We start from the raw sequence: 25662 nt of genomic DNA on the forward strand, positions 1-25662 counted from the left end.
ATGTATAAAGATAAGAGGTTTAATTGTTAGGTTTTGCAGGCTGTACAGGAACAGGATGCTGGCATCTACTTGGCTTCTGGGCAGGCCTCAGAAAACTCACAATAATTGTGGAAGATGAAGTGGAAGCTTGCATGTCACATGGGCACATGGCCAGAGCAAGAGCAAGAGAGTGAGGTGGGAGGTGCTACACACTTTTAAATGACCACATCTCATGAGAACTCATTCACTATCACAAGAATAGCACCAAGGGGATGGTGCTAAACCATTCATGAGAAATCTACCTCCATGATCCAATCACCTCCCATCAGGCCCTACCTCCAATACTGGGAATTACAATTCTACATGAGATTTGGTGCAGACAGATCCAAACCATATCAGCAACCACAGGAGTTAGGGCAGGTGGAGAATGTGACAGCATTTAAACACCATTATTTCATCTACATGGAATTATGTGATGTAGAGTATAAATGTACATACTTTGAAATTCAATGTGATTTTGAAGTATATCCACAAGTGTGGTTCATCTTTGGCCCAGTTTGGCCAGAAATAAAATACTGCACTGGAAATATGTATGCTATATTCACTAAATAATTTAAAAATGAGAGTTAAAGTTCATAATCATAGTTATGAACATAGAAGCCAAGGCGGGTGAATCACTTGAGGTCAGGAGTTCAAGACCAGCCTGGCCAACATGGTGAAACCCCATCTGTACTAAAAATACAAAAATTAGCTGGGCGTAGTAGCACATACCTGTAATCACAGCTACTAGGGGTGCTGAGGCAGGAGAATCTCTTGAACCCAGGAGGCAGAGGTTGCAGTGAGCTGAGATGGTGCCACTGCACTCCAGCCTGGGCAACAGCGCTAGACTCTGTCTAAAATAAAAATAATAAAAATAATAATAATAAATACATGTATGATTATATTATAAATAACAAATACAAGTTATGACCATAGCAAAAAAAAAAAAAAATCATAGTACAAACCCACATTCACATTTGTCCAGTGAGAGGTAAAGCAAACACCAGTATATATGGAAATTTAAAATCCGCCCTTTAGGCTGGGCATGACGGCTCATGCCTGTAATCCCAACACTTCGGGAGGCCAAGGCAGATGGATCACCTGAGGTCAGGAGTTTGAGACCAGCCTGGCCAATGTGTTGAAACCCTGTCTCTACTAAAAATATAAAAATTAGCCAAGGGTGGTGTTGCATGCCTGTAACCCCAGCTACTCGGGAGGTTGAGGCACGAGAATTGCTTGAACCTGGGAGGCAGAGGTAACAGTGAGTCGAAATCATGCCCTTGAACTTCAGCATGGGTGACAGAGCGAGACTCTGTCTCAAAAAATTAAAAAAATAAATAAAATCCACCCTTTTGAGAAGTCTTCTGCCCTGAGAGTGAGAGTCAGCCAGAGCTTTTCAGGTGCTAAGTAACAAAGAATGGTGCCATTTAAAATAGGTGGAAGTGTGGAGGTACATAACACTTAGAGCTTAGCTTGACTTTCCCTAAGCCAATGAAATACAAGAGTCTTGAAAGTCAAAAGTAATTGGCATTAGGAAAAAGAGTATAAGAAACTGGTGAGTCTAATTTGTGAGTGAAGTTACCATACACCTATTCCAGGTAGCAAAACAAACTAAAAGAAAAAATACTGCATTTTCCAAAATTCATAAAATTTCCCAAATTCATAAAATTTATGAATTTAGGAAAATGCAGTATGTTTCTCTATTAGTTTGCTTTTTCTATTAGTTCGTTTATGAATTAGGAAAATTCATAAATTTCATGCCTAAAATTCATATTTAGGAAAATGCAGCATGTTTTTCTATTAGCTCATATTTTCTATTAGCTCATATGTTTTTCTATTCATTTCATATTAATATTACATGATTCCAAACTATCTGTAGAAAAATTATTTAGTGATAAACATTTAAATGCATATATGCAATCGATTGTAAAAGACAAAAAAAGCAATTACTTGAGGATTAATTTAATTGTTTAAAGTATAAACTGACAAAGCCTTATATTCATAAGATTTTAATTTGAAAGGATATGACATTCCTTCTTCATGTTAGAAGATTATATTCAAAAGAGCAAATAAAAATTAGACATTTACAGTTTGATTTTGAGAGTTCATGCTTAACATTCTACCAATATTAATCATATATCCTTTTTTGACTAATAAAAAATTCAACAACATTTAGCAAATGCCTATAGTATACCCAGTTCTATAATATCTATTCTTTAATTTGTTGAATCCTCTCAATCACATCTGGAAATTAATATGAAATAATAAAATTTTATTATTTGCTTTTCTCCTCTACAGTATATGAACTCTAGAAACTCAAGAATAAACAGAGTATCATTCAGGTTGCTTAACCAAATTTCATTGGCTGCTTTATTTAGCATGTCAAAAAATTACAATATAATCTTTCATATGGTGTTTTGATTGGAAATAAAACATTGCTTAACTCTATAGGATTACATATATGGATGAATTGTATGGTGGGAGGCAGCTGACATAGGGCATGGTTGTTAGAAAGATTTATGCCAGAAATCCTAGAGGTGTGGCAGTTATGATAATACAGGAAAAACATGACATCAACTTTGTTCTTTAGATCTTTTTCTTATTCTTCACAAACCCTAAATCAAACATAGAAACAGCTATTGCTTTGAACCACAAAGAGAGGTGTGTCTATTATCAGTCTGCCGTGTTATCAGCACACAATTCCATTGTGATTTCCTTTCTTTTTATGTTACTATTCAGAAGTCATGTATAGAGACGACTGCATGAACCTGAATCACAAAGCCTCCTAGTAATACACTTGTAAATATTTTATTGGGGGACATAAATATATCTTTGGGGAGAACCTAGATGAAATAGGGTAGTTTTCAACATTTTTGTTTTAGATAGAGTCTCACTCTGCCGCCCAAGCTGGAGAGCAGTGGTGTGATCTCAGCTCACTGCAACCTCCATCTCCCAGGTTCAAGCAATTCTCCTGCCTCAGTCTCCCAAGTAGCTGGGATTACAGGCGTGCGCCACCACACCCAGCTAGTTTTTGTATTTTTAGTAGAGACAAGTTTTCACCGTTTTGGCCAAGCTGGTCTCAAACTCCTGACCTCAGGTGATCCACCTGCCTCAGCCTCCCAAAGTGCTGGGATTGCAGGTGTGAGCCACTGTGCCTGGCTCAACTTTTAAATATTATTCAAATCTTGCTTCTAATTCAGATTTTTCTTCAGCACCAAACTCAGATAATTTTTCAGATTTATACATTTTTGAAAAATATTAATAACATGCAAAATGTTATTCCAATTGATATACTACTTCAACATATGCTTTATGACCTAATGTGCATTAAGAAGTCATTTTTGAGTCCAGGCACAGTGGCTCACACCTGTAATCCCAGCAGTTTGGGAGGCCACGGCAGGCGGATCACCTGAGGTGGGGAGTTTGAGACCAGCCTGACCAACATGGAAAAACCCTGTCTCTACTAAAAATACAAAATTACCCAGGCATGGTGGCACATGCCTGTTATCCCAGCTATTCGGGAGGCAGGAGAATCACTTGAACCCAGGAGGCGGAGGTTGCGGTGAGCCAAGATCGCGCCTTTGCACTCCAGGCTGGGCAACGAGAGCGAAACTCCGTCTCAAAAAATAAAAGAAAAAAAGAAGCCACTTCTGGGTCCCAGTTTCCTCATTTGAAAATATTGAATTAAGTAACTTTTTTTTTTTTTTTGAGACGGAGTCTCGCTCTGCCGCCCAGGCTGGGGTGCAGTGGCCAGATCTCAGCTCACTGCAAGCTCCGCCTCCCGGGTTTACGCCATTCTCCTGCCTCAGCCTCCCGAGTAGCTGGGACTACAGGCACCACCACCACCTCGCCCGGCTAGTTTTTTGTATATTTTTTAGTAGAGACGGGGTTTCACCGTGCACCGTGTTAGCCAGGATGGTCTCGATCGAATTAGGTAACTTTTTTAAGGTCCTTTCTAACTTCAGCATTCTAGAAATAAAAATGTATACTTTAGTTTGATGTCCTTTAAAATAACAATATTTTTATGGCTATTTAAAAACCATTGGTTTTTAAATGTTTTCACCAGAAAACAAAATGAACATGAGAAGGAGAGTCCACAGCACAGTAAATGATGCCCACTGCAGAACATCCCCAACTCAGGATGGCAGGGAAGAAGGGTGGGCGCTCACTGGCAGAACATTCCCATTCAAGTCACTGGGCCAGCTCCGTTTGGCTGAGAGCACGGGCCAGAGCTCAAAGCATGCAGAAGACAGATTTAAGAATTCTCTAATGAACTCTTCTTACTGTGTGTGTGAACTCAAAGAAAAATGTTCCAGGCCCAAACTAACATAATGAATGACCCTTGCTCAGGACACCATTAAACAGCATATTATTGAACTTCAATTCACCTACTGCAAGATCTAGACATATACTGAAATGAAGTAAGGAAACTAGGTACCCTGTTCAGATACCTCGATTATAAAAGCAATTTTCCTGAAAATAAAGTTAAATCAAGTTATCCAGAATTGTCTTAATGCATTTTGTGCATGTTTGTTCACACACTGTAGATATTCACACACTGTAGATATTCACACACTGTAGATATTCACACACTGTAGATATTCACACACTGTAGATACTGACTGTACTCTGTACACAAACTACAAAGAGTTGTCTTGGTGGAGGCAACTTCTCACAAGGAATGGAGACTCTGGAACTGAGCTGGCTACATTGAAACCTCACCTCCACCACCTTCCAGAGCAAGTGACTTAATCTCTCTGTGGTTCAGTTTCCTCTTCTGTACAATGGGAGTGAAAATAGTACCCCATTGCATGGAGTTGTTATTAAATAGTATCTATTGCATGGAGTTGTTAGAAGGTACAAGATCAGTGTTTATTAGATAGAAATGAGAGAATGCCTACATTTTGAAGGAAAAAAAAAACCTCTCAAAATGAAACACTAGCTTATAGGTATGTTTTTGTCAGAACATGCATTTTTAACCCTGAAGTAATTCATTTTAAACTTCCTCTGATTTTCCCCACAATGTGAGCCACATGGTAAGTTGGAATAAACTTTGCACCTGCTCTATCGTGAGGACCGGGGAGAGGAGCAAGTATCTCCATTTGGTAACAGACACTAGACTGTATTGCTTCCCACTCCTTACACCTAGTCATTGAGAAAACCAAGGGATATGGAAATCATTCACTCTGTCCTTAACGTCCTCTGCTCAGCTTCTCGTCCCAGTGCTGTCTCCCTCTGATTTCCCGCTTCTTCTCTCCTTTATCTTTTTTTCTTGCCCCTTGCTTTTCTCTTTGCAATTTCTGTTCCCCTTACTCTCTCTGCCTTATAATTGGTCACTTCTTTCATTTGTTTTTACTTTTTTTAGAGACAGGCAGGCTGGTCTTGAACTCCTGGCTCATGCTCCTGAAGAACTGGGACTACAGGTGGCTGGGTTTTTTATTTTTATTTTTAAGAGATGGGGGCTTTCCCTGTGTTACTCAGGCTGGTCTGGAACTCCTGGGCTCAAGTGATCTCACTGCCTCAGCCTCTGGAGGGGCTGAGAGAGATTACAGCACCCAGCTGTTCACCCTTTTAAATTTTAACTGCCCTCCGGTTTTATTTCTCACTTTCCTTTGCAAGCCCCGCAACCCCCACCACCTTTGCTACCCTGGACTAACCTCTGCTCTGACTTCCTGGTTTCCCTCCCTCTGCCCTCACTCTGGGCACCAGCCCCTTCCGTGTTGGCATTTGACTCCACACTTTCTGCCTTCCTACTTTGAGATTTACAATACACTTCATCCTTACTCACTTACTGCTGTCAGTCTGACTGATTAATACCACTTTTATGAAAAATGTAATTTTATCTCTTTAAAGAGACACAAGGAAATGAGAGGCATGAGTGAACTAAATAATATTCATTATTTACTAAGCATCCACTACATTCCTGTCCTTCATATACATTCTCTCTAATCCTTACAACGCCTTTGAAAGAAGCTGTCATTTAGTCCCGCTTTATACTTGAAGAAGTGAAGCTGAGTGAGATTAGGGGACCTGCCCAAGGGCATTAAGAGGTAGAATTTTATCTCACATCTTTCCGATTACATCATCTACCCTCTGTCCGCTATATCTCCCTGATTCTTAAGTGAATGAAACTACCATACTTCATCACATGTTTCTCCTAAACAGAAGGAAAAAGTGACAATAAGTCTACATGTAGAGATTTTAGATTTTCTCCATGCACTGCCTCCCACATACACATCTATACGGACGCCACCTTTAAATTTAGCAAAGGAGGGAGGCAGAAAGTGAGTGGGAATAAAACAGTAAAGACACCAAAGGAAAACTGCTTCTCTCCTCTCCTTGATGTTATCTGTGAATGACTGAGTTCGTTAGGAATCCTAGACTCAGGGGTTTTTGGAGTTAAAAGTGGTCTCGGAAGCTATCCAAAATAACTCCTCTGTTTTACAAATGAGGGAGCTATAACTCAGAGACATAAAATCACTTGCCCAAAACATATAGATTAACATACTGCCCCGACCTGGGTGGGAGGTTAAATTGATATTCATCAAGTGCTTATGGACAAACACAATGTACCCAACCTGTCTACAAGCCCTGGAAGGTTCTAGCCTCCCAGAGTGAGAGTCATTCCAGGCTCGAAGGGTATTCCTGTTGGGACCCAAACCGTACCCCTCCCCTCAAGGGGCTCAAGAGGAGTCTAGATGATCCTAAGATAATTTAGAATTGGGAATGAGTGTGTTTCAAATGAATGCATGAAAAACAAATCCACAAGGTATATGGCACTGACTTGTAATAGGCCCATAGAAACATTCTGATGGAGTACGACTTCACAGGTTGCCAAATGACAAAATAAGGCAACTGTTCGTATAGTTATAATTTGCAAAAAAAATTATATATATATATTTATATAAATGATGGTGATGCAATGGTGAGAATAAGTGTTCATTCTGTAACTATTCCTATCACTCTGTAGCTTCCATGCTAAGTAGATTACAAATATCACTGGATTTGCATAAAGCATTAAGATAAATGAAATGTTAGGGAAAATGGAAGGAAAAAGAACACAGATACGCTCTTTTAATATCTTGGTAACGGCATTAATGTCTTATTTAACACGTTGTAACAATACTTGGCTCCTGGGCAGTTTTTTTTGTTTTGTTTTTTTTTTTAGTTAAAAGAACAACTGCCCAGGAGCCAAGTATCATCAAGAATTCAGTTTCTTCCCACCTGATTAGCAGCACGCCACCTCACTGGGATCTAGGAAGGAGCTAATGTATACTGAAACCAAATGTGATGCTTAGAAAATCCTTGAGCTATTGAAAGGCACACCTGTGTTGCTTGGTAGGTGTACCGAATCTCAAGTGAGGAATTTCTGCAAATCTCCTGTTTAGTTGGCTAAACTGGTTTTCACTCCTATTGAACAACCCCAGGGTGGGGGGATCGTCTATTTCTCCTTAATAACCATAATAAGCCAAAGAAATAATTTTCAATGCTAATTCCAGTGACTTAGACCTCAAAAGTGGAAAGGTTCAGCATATGTTTCAGGGCATTATATGTCTTTGGGTCAAATTTATTAATTTATAGATCAGTTAGTAGTTCTCATATTGGAAAAGATCTACAGCTTTTTGTAAAGACTAAACTATTGTTAACTAAGATGTTATTTTGAATAATTTAGAGGAGGCAACCTTTTTTGATGTATTCACTTTTATATTTAAATTAAGAAGAGTCTGTTATGAAATTTCAGTGAACTGAATCCTAAAGAAAATAAGGAAGCATTTATCAGTCAAAAGTACTCTATAAATCGGTTTGCAGATTAACTGCAAAGGTTATTTGGGAACTGTATAATCTTAAAGCAAAACAAGCCATTTATCCATTACTTCTTCTCAAAAATCTCTATTTGGTCCATTTTTATTTCTGGACATTCTTTTTTTAGATTATATGCTACTCCATAATATCTTTAGAATTCTCCTGACTAAACTAGCTTGAGAAGCATAAGATATAAGACATTCTAAAATAAAAGTGTTTGATTCATTACATCATATTATCTAGATATTAAAGAAAGTTAACATTTTTCATTCTTTGGTCAGGCACTTCACAGTCTCTAATATACAGCTTTCCACAGTTACTATGTAGTACATTCTAGGGAAGAAAAATAAAAGAGTTTAGGGTTGTCCAGCCTCATAGAAAGGAGAAAGGAAAATTTAAAAAGTCCACAGGCATGACGACCCTAGTCTGTTTTAGCTGGCAAAGGAACTAATAGTGCTGCCATTTAAGTCTTAATTTATGGATTGTTTGTGGTGTTTCCAATCCCTTTTAAGTTGAAATTGTGTGTTGCAATCTCTACAGTAATAGAATATTTCTTTTTTCAAAGTTTTCAACAACGAGATTAATATTCTTTCTTCCTGTGATGCATACCACCATGTGTTATGCTAAATTAACTGCTTATACACATATATACAAAGCTCAACCAGTCAGAGCTGTGGTTCTCAGCCTGAGTACACATTAGAAGTTTTGGAAATACTGCTACCATGGCCACCCCCAGAGATTCTGGCTTCACTGGTGTGGCGATGCAGCAGAGAGAGAAGAGTGTTCCAAGTTGGAATTCAGAATTTGTTTCCTCTGGATGCTATGTTGCAACGGTAATCTGGGTTTATGGATTTTTAAAGTATGATAGGTAGAACTACATTATATGTTAAATAAACTTTGAAGACTGGTTTAAAACACCAAACCATTCTTCAAAGTTCTTTCTTTAAAACAAACAATGTGCCTTTGGATCCAAACACAGTGGAATTTATAGCCAACTAGGTGATAAATTAGGAAGTGCTGGAGTCTTAAAGGCCACAGCACTACACTTGTTTTGTGTCAAAAGTAAGTCAGGGTTTTGTCTAGTAAAAACAAAGAAATAATCAATTTAGTGAGTACCTACCATGGGCAAGTCACAGTAAACAAAGGGACTATCAAACAAGGCCAGGAAATAAAGTATTAAATTTGTGTAATTTGTAATTTTAGAAAAATCAGTAAGAAATGTTATAGTTAATGGGTTTTTGTGTTTTTCAAATAGTAATTGGATCATAAATAGGCATATTATTCAGAAAGGAATATGGCATAGAACTAATAGTGGAAATATGCTGGAGGGCAAAAAAAACAGATGATAAAACACTTTTAAAAGGCAAGCCATACAAAAGAATAGAGGATGCTTTGTAGTCATTGCTCAAAGGTGACTGATTTGCATAGCAAGGAGGATGAGAAGGAAGAGGTTAGGAAGATACTTCTCAAACTCGGTTTTTAAGTTTAGCTTACCAGTGAACCTAACATGATACATCAGGACAAGTTGGGGTTCAGAGCAGAACAGTAGGGTAACTGTGTCTGCATCGTCACCCTTGTACCCATTCACGAAAGCCGTGGACTGTTAAGCACATAGAAGCCCACCACCTACCAGCCGCTGCACGGCTGCAAGAGTAGGACTTACTTTGTGTTCTCAGAGCACAGATTACAGCATTTGGATAGACATTGAAGACAGACAGATTTGGGCTCAATAGGAAGAAAAGCTTTCTTAAAAGGGCTGTCAAAACATGAAAAAACACAGTAGATATTTTGCCATGCACTGAACTGCAGGTCCTGACGGGTGGAGCATGGGCTAAACATTCTCTCTAGAAATAGACAGGATAATTGTTTTGAGTGTGGAGCGTGTCCTGCTGGTCTCCAGTGGTTCTTCCAATCTAAGTTTGGATGATTCTATGTCCAGCTTCCTCTCTTCTCCAGTCACCTTGTCACCTCTAATTTCACTGGGCACCCATTTGGTTTAAAAAAAAAAAAAGTGAAAGAGGGAAATTAAGAAATTCTTCACATTGAACCAGAGTGTTTCTACCTAAAGATAGTGACACAGAGGGTTAGTACGAGATTCATCACAGCAGACTGATTGATAGGTTTTAGACCTTTCGTTACTTTTGGCAACAAGTGAACCCTGGAAGCTCATACCAAGAGCTGCAAGAACTTTTAAGTGGACAAATAATAACCCCAGTGTCCTTGTTCTCTCATTTATGCCCAGATTTGTGGCTTCAGGAGCCAGAAGTACACCCTGATCGTTATGTTTACTTTTAGACAGCAATGAAGGGATGAAGGAATGAATCAGTTTATATTTCAATTAGGCGTGAGAGGTGGAGGTGGTTTTAAAAAAAAAAAAAAAGTCAAGATGGCAGTTTTGACTGGGATAGCAGCATCCTTTCATAGACCTGGGAGCTGGAATGGACCTACAGGGAAAATGTGGTAAACAAATGCCCTCTGTGTAGTGCATTGGTATGAGTACACCAGCAAGATCAAGATTGTCAGGATGCCCCATCTGCTGCTATCTTGACTTTAGGCCTGTGCCACGCACCTTTTTGCCATGACTTTCCGCATACCACCAGGCCAAAAAGAACTGCAGAGTTTTGAGGGCAAGGCCGGTTTCCAGCCCAGAATCTGCACAGTGATCCCTCCTTGACAAGTCAAACAGAGTCACCCAAACAAGCGTGGCACGCAAACCTTTAGAGTTCAGCAAACCGAGGACTGAGTTGCCAAACCGTGTCCTTTCAGGGCACGCAAAAGGCTTTTCCTGCTCTGCTTCTACAAGGTAGTCAGGAAGCCAAGCTATTTGCCTTGGGTAGGGCTGGGTCGGGGTGGTGAGGTGGGGGCGCAGCAGGCTGTCCACACCCCATGCCAGTCTGAACCTGAGCCGCTCCAACAAGCGAGCTCTTCTCCGCGGCCCTTCGGCGCAGGGGAGCGCAGGCCGGCCTTCCTCCCGCACGCGGGCGCTGGCCAGCTGCAGGTGGAGAATCCGGGGGCGACCGCCAGCCTTCTGAGCCCCTCACGGGCCGGGGCGTGGGTGTGCCGGATCGCGCTCGCCCCCTGGCGCCGGGTCCGGTGGGCGGGGCGGTGGGCGGGGACAGTGGACGGAGGCGGAGGCGGGAGGCAGAGCCGCGGGGTTGGGAGTGCGGGGGTCGCGGCGCAGAGTGGGAGCGCGAGAGCGAGCAGGGCTGCAGCGGGCGGCATGGCTAGCACGGCTTCGGAGATCATCGCCTTCATGGTCTCCATCTCGGGCTGGGTACTGGTGTCCTCCACGTTGCCCACCGACTACTGGAAGGTGTCTACCATTGACGGCACGGTCATCACCACCGCCACCTATTGGGCCAACCTGTGGAAGGCGTGCGTTACCGACTCCACGGGCGTCTCCAACTGCAAGGACTTCCCTTCCATGCTGGCGCTGGACGGTCTGCATCCCCGCGGCCCCCGCCCTCGGCCCTCCCTCCTCGATGGCCAGCCCGCTGGGCGCCCTCTGGTCCGCAATACTCCCAGCGGGACCCCCGGACTGGACTCCTCTGAGGCCCGACCCGTCTCTCTCCACAGGGCCTCAGGGAGCCGGGGACGGTCCCTGGTGCCCGTCCTCTCCTGACGGCTGTCTCGCGGGGCGCCTGTTCGAGCCCGGGACCCCGGGAGGGGGGACACGCAGACAGGCCCGGGTTGGTGACTCCCGGGCGTCGGGGGATGGGGGAGCTTTGCCGTCCTGAGAGTCTAGGACGCGGCTGCCCCTCCACCCCCCATATCTTGGGGTCTGCTGGGACCCACAGTTCATGCTGCAGGGACTTGTCTCCTCCACCTCCCCTACGTTCCCCGAAGGCTGGGTTCTGATGTAAACGGTGTCATTGCAAGCCAAATCCGCTTGTCCTGACCTCCCTTGAGCCATTTCGTTGGTTCTTTTAAAAGTAGGCGGGGGTGGGGGGTGCGAGGTTGGAAGGGGGAAAACATATTGCAGGATTTGTTGTTGTTTCCCTTTAAAGAGCTTCTACAAACTTGTCCGCCGAGGCAACACTGCAAACACTTCCTCCGAGTTTTAGGAAAATAATAGCCCTTGCGGTGCCGCAATGAGTCGGCAGTGGGTAGGGAATCTTGGGCCGTGCGAGCGTGGCGCCCGGGAGCTGACCAGTTCTGCATCCGAGTCCCCGGTGCCTGCTGCTGTCCTGGGTTATTCCTTTGTAGAGGTTCACCTGCGTCGCTCCGGTTAGGCCTTATGCTGGTAGCAGCTGGTGGATATTCACACGGAACTCTGGCTCTGTTGCGTTTCAAGACAACAGCCGATGTCAGCCCGGTCCCAGTGATTGCCCAAGTTCTAGGCTCTTTGCTTCCAGGATTTTACAGCAAACGGATCCCGGCAGAAACTTAAGAGGAGTTATTTACATTACGTATTTCTAGATTTCAGGTGTTTCTTTTTCTTTTATTACCGCACTTGCAGTTTTTGTTTACACAGCTGTGTAAATGAAAGAAAATAATTGATTCCTCTAAGATGGGGTTTGCCACGAAAAGCAAACTGTTGCTCAACGTGGTATTTGATGGAACCCTCCGTATAAGGAATACGCATCTAGTTTTAGAAGGGTGGCGCCCGGGTCCGTGTCCTGTTGGGTAAAATAAGCAGCCAGAACAGTGTTTATTCCGCCAGCATTACCGGTGAGTTTTCTGTGGTTTGTAGAGCACGCATCCAGGTAGATAAACAGGCATTCTCTTGTTTCTGTGGTTTATAGTCAGCAATATGTTACTGTCCTCTGAACACTCTTCTGTTGTAATACTCTTCTATTGCTCCCTGAGATCGTGCCAGATAGGTATGCTTCCTTCTGTAGGACAGCCGGGGGGGCAAAGGAGAGAAGGAAATAAATGCTCTATGAATATTATTAAGTGCAGAATAATAAAGTTTTCTCTTACATGTCTGCAGTGAGAGTGGAGGTGGTACCAGACCTGTTTGGGGGCAGATCAGGGAGTGAAGAGGAAGTAGGAATAGTTGTCCTGGTTAGCTGGGAGGAGAGCAGAGAGGAGTGACATTCATATGCCATCCAACTTGCAAAATGGTCTTCCTGTGTGCTCATGTGACTAAAAAATGACTTTTAAAAACATAAATGGCATGACACTACCTACTGTTGTACAACACTTTAAAATTAATATATTTTTCCAAGTCAGTAGTTAATAGAAGTGACTGTGTAACCGATGTATGGTATAGTCATTATAAAATGGCTTAGTTAACCATGGATCCATTGTAGGCATTGGACCTTTTCCAACTTTTCTTTGTTGGTGGTGCTTTACTGAAAATCTTTATATTCACCTCTTTGTACATGTGTATATTTCTGTAGACTCCATTCCACTGAGAAATGGTTTTGTAAGAGCAGTAGAATACACGTGCATTTTAATATTCAGTTCATACTGTCAAATTACTTTCCACTGACAGTGTATGAAAGTACCTGCTTCTCCACATTCTCACCACTCTGTTAATCCAGTTTTTGTTGTCGGTTTTTTTTTTGTTGTTGTTGTTGCTTGTTTGTTTGTTTGAGATGGAGTTTTGCTCTTGTTGCCTAGGCTGGAGTGCAATGGCACAATCTCAGCTGACTGCAACCTCCACCTCCCAGGTGCAAGTAATTCTCCTGTCTCAGCCTCCCAACTAGCTGGGATTACAGGCATGTGCCACCATGCCCGGCTAATTTTTTTTGTATTTAGTAGAGACAGGGTTTCACCATGTTAGTCAGGCTGATCGCGAACTCCTGACCTCAGGTCGTCCACCCTCCTTGGCCTCCCAAAGTGCTGGGATTACAGGTGTGTGCCACTACGCGCGGCCATCTTGTTATCACTTTAGTTGGAATTTCCCTTATTGCCATGGTCAAAATCACGGGTTATAAAAGTGGTCAAAACCCATCTTATTATATATTTACTGATCATTTGTTTCTCTTTTGTGAATTGGCGTCCATATCTTAGGCCCATGGTTCTGTTGTTTCTTTGTGGTTTTGATGATTTGTTCAGTCCTTGATTTGTGATGCAGGTTGCAATTTCACACCATTGTTTGTCTTTTAAATTTGTGGTGCCTTTTCTCATACAGGACTTTGAAATTTGTAATAGAATCATATGTATCAGCCTGTTTTTTGATGACTTTGCCATCTGTGGCTTAAGAGGGCATTTCTTACCGCAAAACAAACTTACTTTTCTGCATCTCTCAGAATAACATTTTGAAGGGTTAAATCACGCAACTGTGTTTTCCTGTGGAGGGGAGTTGATTCCCCCACCTGCAAGTGGAGGCTTCCAGGGTAGGGCCCCTCTGTTCGTCCTCTCTACCTTGCATTCCCAGGGCAGCCGTATCTGGTGGGTGCTGGTCCTGACATTGCCTTTGGAGAAAGTTGCCATGGTGACCTGAGTAGAACAGCCCTGCCCTTAAACCCAGGCATAAGCTCTAGATTGGGAAGACGATCCAGGAAGGGAACGAGAAGGCTCGTGACTCTTGCCTATCTTGTGTTAGGTGGAAGAACTCTTGGAGTCAAATGATGAGGTCATTATTCTGAATTCCTTTTTTTTTTTTTTTGAGACAAAGTTTCACTCTGTCCCCTATGACAGAGTGCTATGCCATGATCTCTGCTCACTGCAACCTCCGCCTCCAGGGTTCAAGTGATTCTCCTGCCTCAGCCTCCTGAGTAGCTGGGATTACGGGCACTCACTGCCACACCTGGCTGATTTTTGTATTTTTAGTAGAGACAGGGTTTCACCATGTTGGCCAGGCTGGTCTTGAACTCCTGACCTCAAGTGATCTGCCCGACTCTGCCTCTCAAAATGCTGGGATTACAGGCGTGAGCCACACGCCCAGCCCTATATTTCTTATATAAAGAATTCTCTGATTCCCCTCCCCTAGGGGTATCATTGCCACTTGTTTTCCTTATAAGGAAAATGAGGCCTAGCAAAGCTCTATGTCTAGATTTAATGTTATGCCATGTTAAGAACCCAGCTCTAATTTCTGCTTAGAATCCACTGTAGTATTATAATATGAAGGGATGCTTTGATGACTTTCATACTACTCAGCAGACACCCATGTCATTCATCCTGTGAAGGAGGTGCTGCTATCCCTGTTTTACAGATGAGAGAACTGAGCCTCAGACAGATTAGGTCCTATAACCAAGGGCATACCTCGGGTAAACAGAAGCACGAGAGGTGAAACTTTAGAGTTCCTGCCCTCCTCATACCACTGTTCTCTCAAAGGATTTGCAGAAGTACACAAAGCTACCAGGAAAATAAAAGCACATTCTTTTTTTCCCCCCTAAAAAAAAAAAAAAAAAAAAATGCATCAACTAGCACAGGTGCTATTAGCAAACTGTCTCCACCAAGTGGATGTTTTCGTTTTTTGCTGATTTGCAATTGAAAATAAAGTACACGTAATTTGGAAAACACTTAACTTTTAAGGAACACCTTGAAGGTTTCCTCCAACAGAGTTCATTCATTTAAAGTCGCTGTATTTTACTATTTGAAAATTTCACAGTTGAATGAGCTTGTGATTTCTGTTTATTGTTAACCCATACTCCTTTCAAAGTACCACTTGAACTTCAGCTGAGAATAATTTTCAGCCAGTTTGTTTTTAGTGGATGCCATCTATTTTTGCTAGTGGGAATGCTTGCCATTTCTCCCCGGAGAACTAACTATAAATTATACTTCAGAGAACTTCTAAATAAATATGTTCATGCCTCAGCACCTTAATGTGTTAATTAGCTATTAACAGTGTCAGTAAATTAGACCTGTCAAAAATAATGGCCTCCTTGACTAGGTTTTTACTACCACTTCTCCTGCTGGTGTTACTTGTAAGTTTTGCCCTCAGGAACTGTTAAAAAGCAAGGCTGTAGAGGTCTGCTTTGCAAAAGATGAACTCTGAAAGGGTTTGTTGGAATCATCTTGGCTCTGATCTGTGGGTGCTATAAGGACTGGTAGCCTTAGAACACGGAGAATTTACAAATCTCAGGCTTACGAGCAACTCCATTACATTTATGGTTGGCAGGGGAGTTTATCCCCAGCTCTTTGCTCTCCATTTCAGAAAATCTGGCCAATGATTGTCCTTGTAAATTGCCTTCTTTGTGCATGCGCAAAATTGGCAAGTTATTGCTACTGTTCATGCTGGAGAAAGGTACCTCACTTTCCAAATCCAGGTTCTGGTTGGCACAAAAGAAGGACCTGACCAGATCAGAATCTGCCCTGCCCACTTCTCCTCTCATGCTTGTGTCAAGAGACCAAAGCGGGTCCTGCTGCCAATACCAGGGCTGAGACAGGGAATCTCAGAGTGAGAAACTTGGGACAAATGTTATGAGTGGTGATTACATAAAGTTTAAAGACTACTGTTATTTTCCCTGTCGTATTAAGAATCAAATTGGTTGGCCTGGGATTCTACCCACTGTTTATCATCTGGGAAATGCATTCCGTGTTCTCAATGACCAGATTGTTGAATTTAACCTTTGGTAAATTCCTGACAACTTGCACTTTCTGTTAACAAAGCATGGAAGATAACTAAAGGAAATGCAAATTAGGGTACATGCTAATGTTTCCTGGGAGTATATATAAATAGATGAGTCCCCCATTTTTTGTTTATTTAATGACTGCAGTCAGAGTCAGTTATAACACCTCAAAACCAGAGATTAAAATGAATTTCACAAAAAGAGTGAAACCACACTGTCCGAGTAGCCCTGGTGGCAAGCGATGAACCAGTCTGGGTTGTCCTCGCAGGCTCTCTTGAATCTTGTAAGGGACTGACAGGCTTCCCCTCTCTGTCTTGCCTCTACCTGCTGTCTGGGCTCTGGCTGGGGAACTTGAGGACTGAAGTTTAAAATAGAGCTGGTTCAGCATTTGGCAGTGGAGACCCAAATAGCCCTGCAGCACAATGTTTGCTATGAAAGAAGCCTTCATTATCCTGTTTTCCTAAAAATAAGTTAGTTTTGCTGTTTTTGATAGCCACGGTGTTAGTGAAATTGTTTTTTGTATGGAAATAGTTCACACTACACAATAGAAGGTGACTGTCCTTGCAATCTGCATCTGTGGGAGTCTAAGGTGTTTACAATTAAGTAGAGCAGCTCTTAGAAAACAGGTCCAAGGAATAGGATGAAAACTTCAATTTCATTCTTTTCCAAAGAAACAGACTGGGGCCAGGTGCGGTGGCTCATACCTCTAATCCCAGCATTTTGGGAGGCTGAGGCAAGAGGATCACTTGAAGCCAGGAATTTGAGACTAATCTGGGCATTATAGCGAGACCCTGTCTCTAGAAAAAAAATTAAAAATTAGCCACAGGTGGTGGCAAGCGCCTACGGTTTCAGCTACTCAGAAGGCTAAGGCAGGAGGATCTCTTGAACCCAGGAATTGGAGGCTGCAGTGAGCTATGATGATGCCACTGCACTCCAGCCTGGGTGACAAAAGTAAGATCTTGTCTTAAAAAAAAGAAAAGAAAAAGAAGAAACTGAACTGGAGGCCACTAGTATGTACTCCCTAAATTCATGATTATCATGATCTTGGAATTATTATTTATTGTGGCTTTGCTTGAACACCACTAATAAATGACTCGTCATATATTGGCACATGAGAGGTTTTTTCCAGTTAAAAAGTTTAATTCCAAATGTAAATCTGATGTAGGTATATATGTTCATTTGCTTAGCAAATATTTACTTACACCCAGTATGTGCTACTATCACTATTTTAGATTGAAATATGGCATTGTTTCAGGCTGAAATGAAAATGACTTATGTGGTAAAAGCTTATTAGTTTAAACCCTGTTAATGTGAAAACCTGGACAAAAGCCACACTAAAGTTTACCCTGTACCGTGGCTGTGCAAATAAAAATACGTGACTAAGAAAAAGAATAACACAGGAAGGATGAACAAACGAACTCACAGAACATACTTTTTAGGGTACTTTAAAGGCATTCATTTATAGGAGAACAGTTGACTTAATCACTATAAATGACTCTTCTACAAAATAGTGCTTTTAAAAACCCAGTTTTATTATATATGTCCTGAAAATAATAGTACTTCACTAAAATATTCCCTTAGACCCCCCCCCCATGGTTCATGATGATATTCCAGTTAGTCTCCTATTAATAACCTTCCACTAATATTGGAAGGTTTGACCCTTTGGAGCTCTTTTGGCTGCCCAGTTATAAATCTTATCATTTGATAATGTCAAAATCATTAAAACACATTTTTAAGGTCCAATGAGCGGAGGAGCTACAGAGTTGTGATGGTGGCAGATGATGTTTTTTCACAGTACAAGGCAATGTTATATGGAACTTGTAGTCTGATTTGGGATGGAATCCATGTCTGCTACTTTCTAACTCACCTCTGGTAAGTCACATAACCTTTGTGTGCCTCAGTTTCCTCATCAGTGCATATGGAAATAACACTCAGAGATCTGTCCTGAGGATTCCGCATAAACCGCACTTCACAGTGTGTGACCTAGAATAGGCACTCCCTGTAGATTAACTTGCTTTCCTTTCTTGCTTGTCTTGCCACATGTTTTCACCATTACAGTTATCTTTTTGGAAAACAAACATCCAGAATGACAATGTAAAATGAGGATTTCTCCCTGGACAGCCACATGCTTTATGTAACGTAAATGACCTACTCTAATTGCAGGTTATATCCAGGCATGTAGAGGACTTATGATCGCTGCTGTCAGCCTGGGCTTCTTTGGTTCCATATTTGCACTCTTTGGCATGAAGTGTACCAAAGTCGGAGGCTCCGATAAAGCCAAAGCTAAAATTGCTTGTTTGGCTGGGATTGTCTTCATACTGTCAGGTAAATAGTAACTTTCTTCCAAGCAAGGTAATTGATGATGTGAATGAAATCACACTAACCATAGTGCTTTCCCTCTGATACTTGTTAGGGCTGTGCTCCATGACCGGCTGTTCCCTATATGCAAACAAAATCACGACGGAATTCTTTGATCCTCTCTTTGTTGAGCAAAAGTAAGTACTCCTCTCCGTCTGTTTCCAGCTCACAGGAAATGTATATAAATTAATATTCTCAACCAAGAGACATGAATTTCCTACATGACTTTTGAAAGTAAGACATACTGATAAATGGTAACCGATGACATCATTCAAGATTAATTGTGTTATATGCCACATACACAAAACATACATTTAATTACTTTGCTAGTGTTGCAGTGTCTTGTCTCTAAACAGTTCCAGGCATCAAATTTAGAACTATAAACTTCATCATTGGCTGTACATCATGAAACTGAGGTCAAGTAGAGGAAAAGTGAAAGGTGTCAGATGGGGAGAAAAGAATGAAGCGGCGTGCGAATAGAAAATTAAAAGCTTGTCTTGATTGCTGCCCACTCAAAATGATATTTGCCAGAAGATAGTTTCTGGGTCTTTTAAATCTGCTGTATTAACTACTGTCTTAACAAGCTCCACCTAATAAGCCTGTATAAAGAAACTGTACATGATGCAAGGTTTTTGAAAAATGTTGTAGGAGCACGGCACCTTTACCCAAATGTGGTTGGTCGGTCTTGCAGATGAATGCTTTGGAATTAACAGATCAGTTTGCTTGTTGGTGTTGTTTTTAAACTATAGGATGTTGCTTTTTATAGTTTCCCTAGGCTTATTTCTTTGGATTGGGAAAACCCCAGGGATACCAAATCAGAATTAATATATTAAATATTTTGTCTTGCCTAAGAATATATCTACATCCCTCTTTAGGAAGCCTTACATATATATATGTGTGTGTATTGCTATCAATGAGGCTGGTAATTTTATTTTAGACTTCAGGTCAAATTTTATAGAATTTTTAAGGAGTATATTACTGAAATAGCTGGTCAGCTGGGCTTTACTTTTTTTCTAGTGGTTTTAGGAATCTTCAGGAAATTGATTTTCTAGTTCTGTCTTAAGTGTACCTTATGCATAAATAGTAAATGCTTATATCATGAAATATAATGAAAATAATAGCTAGTGCCTGTTGAGTCCCCACCAGGAGCCAAGCAGAGCACTGCAAATATTATTTTATTATGTTATTTTATTTTATTCTTAAAACAACCTTATAACCTTATTAAGTAGGTGCTCTTGGTACTCTTTCTTTAAATTGAGGAAAGAGGCCAAGTAATGTGTTCAAGGGAACTTGGACCAAACTAGTAAGCTGATTGAACTGTGACTCAAACCAGGCAGTTGAACTTCAGAACACTGGCTCCTAAAATGCATGATTTATAATATTCCACTATTTTGTAATTTTTGTGACAATATTCTATATATACTGTTCATCAACTTTCGTTCTTTTTTTTTTTTTTTTTTTTTTTAAAGAGATAGGGCCTCTTTCTGTCACTCAGGCTGGAGTGTGGTGGTGTGATCATAGTTCACTGCAGCCTTGTGCTCCTGCGCTCAAGTGATCCTCCCACCTCAGCCTCCCGAGTAGCTGGGACATGTATGTGCCACCACAGCCGGCAACTTTTTTTTTTTTTTTTTGAGATGGAGTTATTGCTCTTGTTGCCCAAGCTGGAGTGCAGTGGTGCGATCTCGGCTCACTGCAACCTCCATCTTCCGAGGTCAAGCAATTCTCTTGCCTCAGCCTCCTCAGTAGCTGAGATTACAGGCACGCACCACCACGCCCAGCTAATTTTTTTGTATTTTTAGTAGGGACAGGGCTTCGCCATGTTGGCCAGGCTGGTCTCGAACTCCTGACCTCAGGTGATCTGCCTGCCTCGGCCTCCCAGAATGCTGGGATTACAGGCATGAGGCACTGCGCCCGGCCCCGGATAATTTTTCCATGTTTTAATGGAGACAGGTCTTGCTATGTTGCACAGGGTTGTCTCCAGCTCTCGATCTTCAATGATCCTCCTGCCTCAGCCTCCCAAAGTACTGGGATTACAGATATGAGCAGCCATGCCCAGCCTTTTCTAGACATTTAAAAATCGTTTTTATTCAGAAATTTTATTAAATGGGAAACAAAAACAAATGTTTTAGACCCCAATATAACTTTTTTATCCCTTGCCTATGATACAAAAACATATTCTGATTTATTAATTTTCTCCTGACTTATCTTTCAAATGAGATTTGCACAGATGTACATGGCTGCAAACGTTGAAATGAAAACCGAGGCTGTATTTCTGAAGCTTAGAAATATTTTAATATTTAAATGAAATAATTGTATTTAAATGATACATTTTTATTTTAGGGTTTGATATCATAAATATGCAACAAACCTGTGTTTCTCATGGTTTATTTTATTAAACACATTGCTCACTCTTCTACATTATCTTTCCTGTATTACTGGTTTTATTTTCCTGACAATTATTAAGGATATCTTTGTCTAAATCTTAACAATCATTGGAATCTTTCCTCAAATAGTCAAGGCTAATTTGTGTACAAACAATAACTTAAGCCTATCTTTGTGTGACTGTTTTCTGTGCTTGCTATAGCTCAGTCACCTAACTCAGTGTAGTGCCATTGGAATTTCTTACTCTCTTTTCAGATTTTGATTAAACTCAGTTCAGTAATGAGGTGCTGTGAGAGGTTTTCCTCTTTTTCAACCTCTTAGTGCTACATTGAGCTATTCCACCGTCATTAGCTTCTCGGAATTTCTCTTTCCATCTCTGCCTACTCTCTCTCTCTCTCTCTCTGTCTGTATTCTCGTCTGTAAAACAAAGATAATAATAATACCCCTCTCACGAAATTGCTGTGAGAGTTAGGAGATATATATATATATATATATATATGATTGGCACAGAGCAAACACCTTGTATTAGCTTTTATTGTGTTATATTAACTATTATGAAGATTGTTTTTTAATTCTGTATAGTATGTAAGATGTGGCTTATCTTCATAGATGCCTTTATTAGCTCTTTTCTGAGGTGGCTTAAATATATAACACCTACAATTCGCCCATTTACCTAATGTAAGTAAAAGCACAAGAATCAGGGGTCATGAAAAACAGCACTGCTTATCCATTGGTAATATGTACAAATAACAGGCCCTTTGCATCAAGGTCTACAGAAAATATAGACTATAAAAAACCTGATATTGAGAATGAGTTGACTCCTTGAGATTGGGGCTTTCTCTCCTTCATCTCTGTTTTCCCTGCAGTGACTTTCACAAAGAAAGGTCCTCCATGATTTCAACAAAATCCAGCTGGATCAAGGAATTATCAAGGCCTGAGAATTGTAGATACCATCAGATTCTAATTACCTACAATGATAGAAAAGAGGCATAAAAATGACACGACACCCACAAGAACTCACACCTCATTTAAACAAAACATACTTGTATAAAAACTAATAAATTAACATGACTTCATTTGGTTTCCCTTTATCAATACCTTCTAGTAGAGGGGATAAAAACTGGGAAGATGAATAAGCTGTAAATTGGCTACCAGCACAAAATGAACCGATTTCCTAGATCTGAAATATCAGCTTTAAAGCAATATTTTATTTCGGCTTATTCTAGGGATAGCAGTTCTTTGGCTAGCATTTGCTGGAATTTGATAATTGATGCTTCTGGTTTTCTTTGTACGTGAACTTAGAGAGGAATACGTTGTAGAATCAAAGCTTGTGGCAGGGCCAGCCCTAGATGAGCTGGGATGTGAAGGATGCCACTATAGGAATGTTCTGACTATGTCTTTGGTGTCTTAATCAGCTGGCATGAGAATTAAGTTCCTTGAGGTCAGAAAACGTCTATACAACTCTATCTTCTTTGCCTAGCACAGTACCTAGAAGTGAAATTCTTGTCTGTAGACCTAGTCCTTTCAGAATTAGCAGAGATAATTGTTGTCTCAGTGGATAGAGGGAGCCTTCCAGAGGATGGAGCAAGAAAGCTCTCTTCTTCCCATTATTATCTTACATGAATCTTACAAAAACTAGCTGCCACTAAATACCATGTCTCCCTGCAGGTGCATGTGTGTTTGGGCCCTTAGGAAGCGCAGTGAGAGACAGCTACTTGCCACATGTTCTCATTTACATTTCTGGTGAGCAAATACTTGCTCTCCAATACCCAAACCCTAACACTTTGGAAAACAGTTTAGATCTCAGAGCACGGTTTTGTTGTTCTTTTTTTTGCTGCTGCTGCTGTTTTTCCTTCGGATTTGTATGCTGTGTTCATTGGATCTTCTTTGTAGATTTCCAGGACAACTCTATATAAGGCACATCTTGCTTGCCCAAGTTAGGAAAACACAACTAAGCTCATGAACCAAGTTCCCGCTACATTCCTGCTATATGCAAGGAACTCAGCTGGGAGCTTTGTTGATGAGAAAAAAATGAGTGGCTTCTTGCATGGCATTGGAGTAAAGATTGCAGCAGGCACACAACAGGCGGTATTGCACTTTATGTTCAGTGGCTAGTTCCTCTAAAAGCCCTTCCTTTTCCACCACATATTTGGGAAGATTTTTCTTCCAACCTACAATCATTTGACAGAACTGCAATCTGTAAAGAGGTTCATCGTGTTCTGCTATTTCCCCATTTTTCCCTTTTGTTTTGCTTTCTTTCATTCGAGCTATGACTATGTTCTGTGACTCCAGCATGAGCTCTTGCAGAGCCTTGAAAACTGTTTTTCAACTCTTCCCTTTAGGCTGTGTCAAACTAACTTCCTCCTTATTAAAACAAAACCTAACAAATCTGAAAAAAAAAAAAAATCTCCTACAAGCTTGTAGTAATAGGTACTCCTTAGCATGATTCACCATACCAGGATGTTGAAATTTAATTATGTTATTCCCACCATTGTTTTATTGTCCAAACCACTAGCTTTCTGAATGTCCTGCTTTGTTTTCTTAGATAAACTATTGCAAATAAGAATTGATCAACATTAAGAAACTCCTTTTCAAATCATGCAAAGTTATATGACTTAACTGATTGCTCTGGCTGAGGAAGTAGAACAGAATTGTTATCTTAGACTTACTCTTTTTTTTTTTTTTTTTTTGTATATGAGATTTACTGTTAATATTTTGGCCCAGATATTCTTGTGTTGGGTTCTTATCATCCTCTAGGCTTTTTTATTTCCAGACTTTTCAAAATCATGTCACACTTCTCATTCCTGGCATGTATTTGGTTTCTACTTTAGGATTTAAGCTTTATATAGATAAAATCTTTTCACCATTGTGGCTATTTAGTAGTTAGAAATAAACAACTACATGCTTGCTTTTTTTATTATTATTTAAGTTCTAGGGTACATGTGCACAACATGCAGGTTTGTTACGTAGGTATACATGTGCCATGTTGCCTTGCTGTACCCATCAACTTATCATTTACATTAGGTATGTCTCCTAATGCTATCCCTCCCCCAGACCCCCACCCCCTGACAGGCCCCAGTGTGTGATGTTCCCCGCCTTGTGTCTATGTATTCTCATCATTCAGTTACCACTTATGAGTGAGAACATGTGGTGTTTGGTTTTCTGTCCTTGTGATAGTTTGCTGAGAATGATGGTTTCCAGCTTCATCCATGTCCCTGCCAAGGACATGAACTCATTCTTTTTTATGACTGCATAGTATTCCATGGTGTGTATGTGCCACATTTTCTTAATCCAGTCTCTCATTGACGGACATTTGGATTGGTTCCAACTCTTTGCCATTGTGAATAGTGCTGCAATACATACATGTGCATGTGTCTTTATAGTAGCGTGATTTATAATCTTTTGGGTATATACCCAGTGATGGGATCGCTGGTTCAAATGGTATTTCTAGTTCTAGATCCTTGAGAAATTGCCACACTGTCTTCCACAATGTTTGAACCAATTTACACTCCCCCCAACAGTGTAAAAGCATTCCTATTTCTCCACATCCTCTCCAGCATCTGTTGTTTCCTGACTTTTTAATGATTGCCATTCTAACTGGCATGAGATGGTATCTGATTGTGGTTTTGATTTGCATTTCTCTGATGACCAGTGATGATGAGCATTTTTTCATGTGTCTGTTGACTGCATACATGTCTTCTTCTGAGAAGTGTCTGTTCATATCCTTTGCCCACTTTTTGATGGGTTTTTTTTTTTTTCTTGTAAATTTGTTTAAGTTCTTTGTAGATTCTGGATATTAACCCTTTGTCAGATGGGTAGATTGCAAAAATTTTCTCCCATTCTGTAGGTTGCCTGTTCACTCTGATGATAGTTTATTTTGCTGTGCAGAGGCTCTTTAGTTTAATTAGATCCTATTTGTCTATTTTGGCTTTTGTTGCCATTGCTTGTGGTGTTTTAGTCATGAAATCTGCCCATGCCTATGTCCTGAATGGTATTGCCTAGGTTTTCTTCTAGGGTTTTTATGATTTTAGGTCTTACATTTAAGTCTTTAATCCATCTTGAGTTAATTTTTGTATAAGGTGTAAGGAAGGGATCCAGTTTCAGCTTTTACATATGGCTAGCCAGTTTTTCCAGCACCATTTATTAAATAGGGAATTCTTTCCCCATTTCTTGTTTTTGTCAGGTTTGTCAAAGATCAGATGGTTGTAGACGTGTGGTGTTATTTCTGAGGGCTCTATTCTGTTTCATTGGTCTATATATCTGTTTTGGTACCAATACCATGCTGTTTTGGTTACTGTAGCCCTGTAGTATAGTTTGAAGTCAGGTAGTGTGATGCCTCCAGATTTGTTCTTTTGGTTAGGATTGTCTTGGCTATGCAGGCTCTTTTTTGGTTTCATATGAACTTTAGAGTAGTTTTTTCCATTTCTGTGAAGAAAGTTATTGGTAGCTTGATGGGGATGGCACTGAATCTGTAAATTACTGTCGGCAGTATGCCATTTTCACGATATTGATTCTTCCTATCCATGAGCATGGAATGTTCTTCCATTTGTTTGTGTCCTCTTTTATTTTGTTGAGCAGTGGTTTGTAGCTCTCCTTGAAGAGGTCCTTCACATCCCTTGTAAGTTGGATTCCTAGG

General features: G+C 40.7%; 1 protein-coding gene across 5 annotated transcripts in view; it reads left to right on the top strand.

Annotated features, from left to right (window-relative positions):
• The window catches only part of CLDN10 (claudin 10), a 142203-nt gene that overhangs the window by 104404 nt on the left and 12137 nt on the right, over window positions 1-25662 (top strand). For 3 of the 5 annotated variants that reach the window (XM_015121318.3, XM_077973864.1, XM_077973865.1), the window contains exons 2-3: window positions 18450-18611; window positions 18700-18781. In XM_015121318.3, the coding sequence (XP_014976804.1) occupies window positions 18450-18611; window positions 18700-18781 (244 nt within the window). Of the gene's footprint in view, window positions 1-10993; window positions 11262-18449; window positions 18612-18699; window positions 18782-21892; window positions 22035-25662 lie in introns of those variants that run through there. The other 2 variants (XM_028837217.2, XM_015121317.3) reach the window with 2 other exon arrangements.

This window comes from Macaca mulatta, chromosome 17 (assembly GCF_049350105.2).
Source record: "Macaca mulatta isolate MMU2019108-1 chromosome 17, T2T-MMU8v2.0, whole genome shotgun sequence".
Classification (NCBI taxonomy): Eukaryota; Metazoa; Chordata; class Mammalia; order Primates; family Cercopithecidae; genus Macaca; species Macaca mulatta.